The 5729-nt window shown below is 34.3% G+C and overlaps 1 protein-coding gene across 2 annotated transcripts; it reads right to left on the minus strand.

The window, feature by feature from the left end:
- Nucleotides 1–241: 241 nt before the first annotated feature.
- LOC133675795 (RINT1-like protein MAG2) lies at nt 242–5130 on the minus strand. 2 transcript variants are annotated; one of them, XM_062097276.1, is made up of 4 exons: nt 4650–5130; nt 4460–4552; nt 2482–2585; nt 242–2393 (listed from the first exon to the last, which is right to left on the minus strand). In XM_062097276.1, exons 1-4 carry the CDS (start codon nt 4951–4953, stop codon nt 480–482), a joined length of 2415 nt encoding a protein of 804 aa, XP_061953260.1. In that variant the 5' UTR covers nt 4954–5130; the 3' UTR covers nt 242–479. The 2 variants fall into 2 exon arrangements, with proteins under 2 accessions (XP_061953260.1, XP_061953261.1); XM_062097277.1 differs by lacking the exons at nt 4460–4552; nt 4650–5130 and adding an exon at nt 4065–4437.
- Between the last annotated feature and the right edge of the window lie 599 nt (nt 5131–5729).

Below are 5729 nucleotides of genomic sequence, written 5' to 3' on the forward strand. Positions count from 1 at the left end.
CCAGTTCCAACCCCAGGTCAGCTGGATCTCAAATCAACCCATCAAGCCGGGTCGGGTTTCAAAATTATACTTAGTCCTGCTTTCTTTCTTTTAAATTTGTTCAAACAATTTTGAAATTAAAAAACCACATAATAAATTAAAAGCAACCACACGTGTGACTCTCACATGTGGTTGATTTACTAACTTTTGTTACCATACATGATGGAAATTGATGTTGAAACAGATTTGAGATTTATGAAGGTTAATTGAAACAAATGCATATATTATTTCGAGTTAAATTAAGATAATACATAAACCTTAGATAAGCAAACTAAAATTTACCCTAAACTACGAAAATCACATGTAGTTTTAATAAAAAATGAATATATAATAAAAAATGCCAATACCATTAAAAAACTCGAACCAACCTTCCTTTTTTATTCGGAACGTGCTACACCCCTGGTGGATAAAATTAACATGGATTTTGATTTTCCATCCTTTTAACTCATAAATACTCTTTTGTTTTGTATCTTCTCTGCCTCGGCTACATTCAAATGGATAATGCCGTTCTCCTTCATCCTTTTCCCTCCTCCTGCGATGGTATCTCGGAGCTGCTCCTCGCTCATTGTTAACAACTTCAAGCCATCACTGGTTTTAGGAAAGAAGGCTTCAGGCCTCAAGCACCAAGCTCTAAATACTCCGAACAAAATCTCCATATCACCATTAAACCTCTCAACACCAGCATCATGAAACTTCACCATGCTCATAAAAAGGCCATTAAAAAGCAAGTGGTCAACCCCCGCTGCCAAACTTCGCCAGGCACCAACAAAATCTATCCGGTTCAAATTTTCTTCCGCTACTGCCATCTTTCCTTGCAAATAATCTAGAGCCCCGACTAAAGTTTTGGAGATTGTCCAACTTTCTTCACCCTTTTCTTGCCACTGCCTCCTGTTTTTTATATATTCTCGACACCTAGCATCAAATCCCCTCAAAACAGCAACTGATATCCTTTCAACCCACTCTTTTCTAAAATTTTCCAACTTTTTTATCTCCTCGTCAAAAACACAACCAACAGGTCCATCAATTCGCCCCTCCAAATCACTATTATCATTAATCCCTATTCCCAGTTGCTCGCTGTGACCAAATCCCAATTCAAGAAAAAAGGTGTCCTCACACCATTCCTTCAAAACAGATTCGAAGTAGTGAGCAGCATTAACAGAGTTTGCAACTTTGATCAATCCATTGTCATCTGTTAATGCAGTCAGTCCTTCAGCTTCTTGGCACCTGAGTAGCAAACAATCCAAATATCGTTGCGTAATAGACCCACCAGCCATTTTCAGAAACCTTGACCTCAAAAAGGCGTTAGGCAGTGATCGGCATCGATCAACTACCAACAAAAGTCGCCGAACAAAGGCACTTGAAACTGCAGGAGATTTGTAACTTTCAAAACCAGATAAAAGAGCACCTTCAATTTTTGCTGTCCAGTTTCTCTCATCATCAACCTCAGGTTTTAGCTTCTCAAGTGTGTCATTAAGTTCAATTTCTGCCCATATATCAAGCAAGTCAGGTCGATCACAGAAGACTGATAGAGAAGAAATCTTCTGCAGGTTGCCATCGTCCTGAAGGGAAAGCGAAATTCCAGAATGCATTACCAGAGACTGAATCTGTTTATCAAAAGCAATCATAAGATCAACCAGATGAAGCCAAGAAAATCTAGCCTTTGATTGTACACCACTAACGCTCTCCCCATCCAGTTCAGCAACATACTTGGGGAATATCTCTTTTGCCAAGTATGTTACTAAAGAGGTTACCATTGCTGAAATCCATTCTTCTCTGCAACTGTAACCCACTAACCTTGCTTCATCAACCAGTGGTTGCAATAATTCATCCATAGTGTCGACATAATCCCTGGTAATCTTATAGACAAGAGCAAAAACGAATTCTGGCTTATCAATCCACTTTGAAAAATGTCTTTGGCATGCAATTGAAATAGGATTCACAAGTTCTTCGATTGCCCAAAGTGGTTGCTGCAGAGCCACTTTCCTGTTGTGACCCTCAAGTTGCCGTGATTTTCTCCGCCACTGCAGTTCCTGCAAGTGACACAAAGCAAGAAAGTTTTCACAGTACTGTTGTTTAAGAAGCCCTTGCATTGTGAAAAGAGGATTGGAGACTTCAGCTGATTTTCCAGCATCAAGGTTTGAGGACGTCAAAGTGGAAAGTGGAGGTGGCCATCCTAGGGATCCAAGAAGTGATCGATGATCTGCAATTGCCTGGGGTCTTAATGTGGCAAGAGCCCTATCTATTCTGTGGTCAACTGCTGATACAAGACTTGTCCACTGAGGGTGTGTCTCTGTAACAGAAATTAAAACATCTTCTGAATGTCCGAGTCTTTCAATAGCATGCAGGCGCATTTCCTGCAAATGTAAAAAAAATTAAAAAAATGATGCAATAAAAAGATATTTGCAGCATTATTTACATTATATTTAATTAAAGACTGCTCACTTCTACACTCTGTGTGGAAGAATGCTTCCTTAGTTTTTTGTTCATTGCAGAAGATACTGCATCCTCAATATCACCAACCAATGTATCAAGTTTCAATGCCGTCTCTGAAAGGTACAAGAAAGTTGTTGAGAAAACTGACAAATTTTAACCACATGTTTTTTCTTTAATTTTTTATTTCTCATAAATCTTAATAATTACTAAATAATTTAACAAAATTTTTTTTGTAAATGTTAATAGTCACAAATAAATTTAAGCAATAGAAGGGGCATTTTTATAACTATTTCTACAAAAGATAAAAGGAAAGGTGCCAAAAAGAACTCTGAAAATCGTAGTTAAGGGACAGATTTTTTAATTTTTCACAGTTCAGAGACAACTGTTTTCCTTCATTTGCAAGTGTTCAAAAAAAAAAACTCCATGTGAATAGGAAAAGGTAGGTGAGATGGCATTTGGCAATCAAAAATGGATTTGACTTGAAAAGGGTTACAGTATATTATATTAGGGTCATTTCTATATTTATTTGAAGGCATTACAATTACTGTGCTTTCAAATTACATATTATTAAATACTTTTATTTATTCTATTGTAATAAGTTATATTATCAATCAATAACTTGACTGATAACCCCGTAATAATGCTAGTTGCTAATATTATAACACAATTATCACTAAAAAATTATATTGTTACCTTTCAAAAGAAAATAAATATTGTTCATTTTGTAATAAGTGATTACAAACTGTTAAGTAGATTCTCTGAATGCATCATAAAATTATTTAGCTAATAGATCTGAAATTGTGATAGTTACAAAAAATTAAATATAATTTCAATAGAAAAGTTCTTTATTACCTTAGAGAAGAAAAATATTATTTTAGTAGCCAGAAAAAAAAAACAATTAAGTAAATACGAACTAATAAATAACTACACTTATTGTATAGTGACTTCAATTATTATTTCATAAACTTAAAGGCACTATAATTTTATGCCTTCAAGTAACCATAGCAAGCACCAATATATTTTTGGTTTAGGACATGTCCGGTTCAACATCTTAATATTGGCATTTTCTATGGTTTTGAAGGCATTATAAACATAGTAAGTTACCAACTAATAAATATTTTTGTTTATTGTCTCATATTGATTTATCTTACCACTCAGTAGCTTAATTAATTATAATGTAATTATGCTTTTAATAATATTATTGTACAATTACAACTTAAAAAACACAGTGTTACCGTCAAGACATAATATTATTCACTTCATAACAAGTGATTACAAACTGTTAAATAGACTCAATTAATGCATCATAAAAATTTATTTTATCTTTCCATAATTTAGCTAATTTCTTTGTGATTATGACACTTACAAACAATTAAGTATAACTACAATAAAGGGGAGATGAGCAAATGGTAGGAAACAAAATACATGTATAGAAAGATGGCCCTGGTAAATTCATATGATTGTTAACTCGTGCACATGAACTTCATTACATCCCACATTCAACACTCAAAAGAGCCTCCACCATGCCATAAGATTAAAAGAGAAACAAGGAAACAAAAAAAAAAGAGAACAAGGAAGCAAGAAGTACTAACTGATTTTGATGTTGCTATCAACATAAGAAAAGGTGAAGAGGATTGGTCATTTGAGGATAATGGGACCAATTCACCTTTAAATTCACAAAACCATGTAGGAAACTGTGAGTATCCAACAAAATCCATTCCCATGTTAGGTAAACTAGAGAGCGTGCTGTGCAGTGTAGAGTTGCCACAGAAAACAACTCATCCTCCAATTGTGCAAGAAAAATACATAAAGCCTATTCAGGGAATCATCAGGAAACAGTAGAACATAAACCCTCCATTTTGAGAAACATAGACAAAATACTTCAATCGGGTGTGAACCACAAGTATGAGCCAATCAAGCAGCAAAATCTTGGAATACTTAACAGCAACATTTACTCATTTATTTCAGTAATAAAAACAAAACTGACCCGCGTAGACCCGAACCGTTTCGACTCGAGCCACCTCCTTAGCCAGCGCTGGTAGTTCCTCGCCCAATATCTCCTCCCTCCTTCCTTGTCCATCTAAACATTTAACAATTCTCAACAAAAAATACCATAGATACAGAAAATTAAAAGGCAAAAAATAGACAACAACAAAGGATTGAAACTGAAAGTGAACCTGATGGTGATAGAGAAGAAGAAAGCGGTGGGGGGCAAGTGAAGGAACGTAGATCGGTCAACTTGGAAGTGGCATCATCGAAAAGGAGATGAATTCCATCGGAGAAGGAAGCGTAAGAGAGGAGAGTAGAATGGAGTCTGGAATTGAGGTCGATTAGGGTTCGGTCTAAATCGAAACACTGAGATTGAAGCTCGTCGATATAGCTTCGTGCTCGGCTGAGATCTTGTTCACTGTTGAGAAAAGAAAGAGCTGAAGAGGAGAGAGACGATACTGGTGGCAGAGTAATTTGGATTGACGCGTCCATTGGATTGGGAAGGGAAGAAGAAGGTGTAAGTAAATTTGATGGTTGAGTGAGGGTAGTTTAGGGACATCCCTCCCGCTCCTCCTCCAGTTACGTTAGTGGTGCTTGCTTTGCTTCTCCGACGAATGATTCTATTCCATTTATCCAACAGAAATTACAGAGTAAATTATTACGGTTTCATTCTATATTTAATTTCGTAGTCTATATTTAATTTAAATTTAATTAATAATTTATTATAATTTCTATATTTAAAATAAATATTAAATCTGGAATACCCATAAAAACAAATTGAATTAACAAATTGAATTACATTTTTTATTCAAAAAAAAATATTTTTTATTACAAGGATGATTCTTTATTAAATATCGGTGCTTGAATTAATTTATGCAACTGTAAGGAGTCAAATTTCTTCTATGATAGAGAGAAGGAGAATCAGAAAGGAGCATTATTTTAGATTCCTAAACTAAAAAAAAAAAAACAGAGAGAGAGATTGAGAGAGAGAGAGTGGGAATGGGAATGGAATGTTGAGAGAGAAAAAAGAACCCGGTTGTTCAGTTTATGGTTAGTGTTGATATGCGTATTTGTCTTTATTTTTGGATTTGTTTAGAAGTATAATTATGATTAATTTTTAAAATATTTTTTATATTAAAATGTATTAAAATAATTTTTTTATTTTTTAAAAATTATTTTTAAGATTAACACATTAAAATAATCTAAAATATATAAAAAAAATTAAATTTTTTTTATTAAAAGTTAATTTTATCAAAGAAAACAGTAGT

This window comes from Populus nigra, chromosome 16, assembly GCF_951802175.1.
Source record: "Populus nigra chromosome 16, ddPopNigr1.1, whole genome shotgun sequence".
Classification (NCBI taxonomy): domain Eukaryota; kingdom Viridiplantae; phylum Streptophyta; class Magnoliopsida; order Malpighiales; family Salicaceae; genus Populus; species Populus nigra.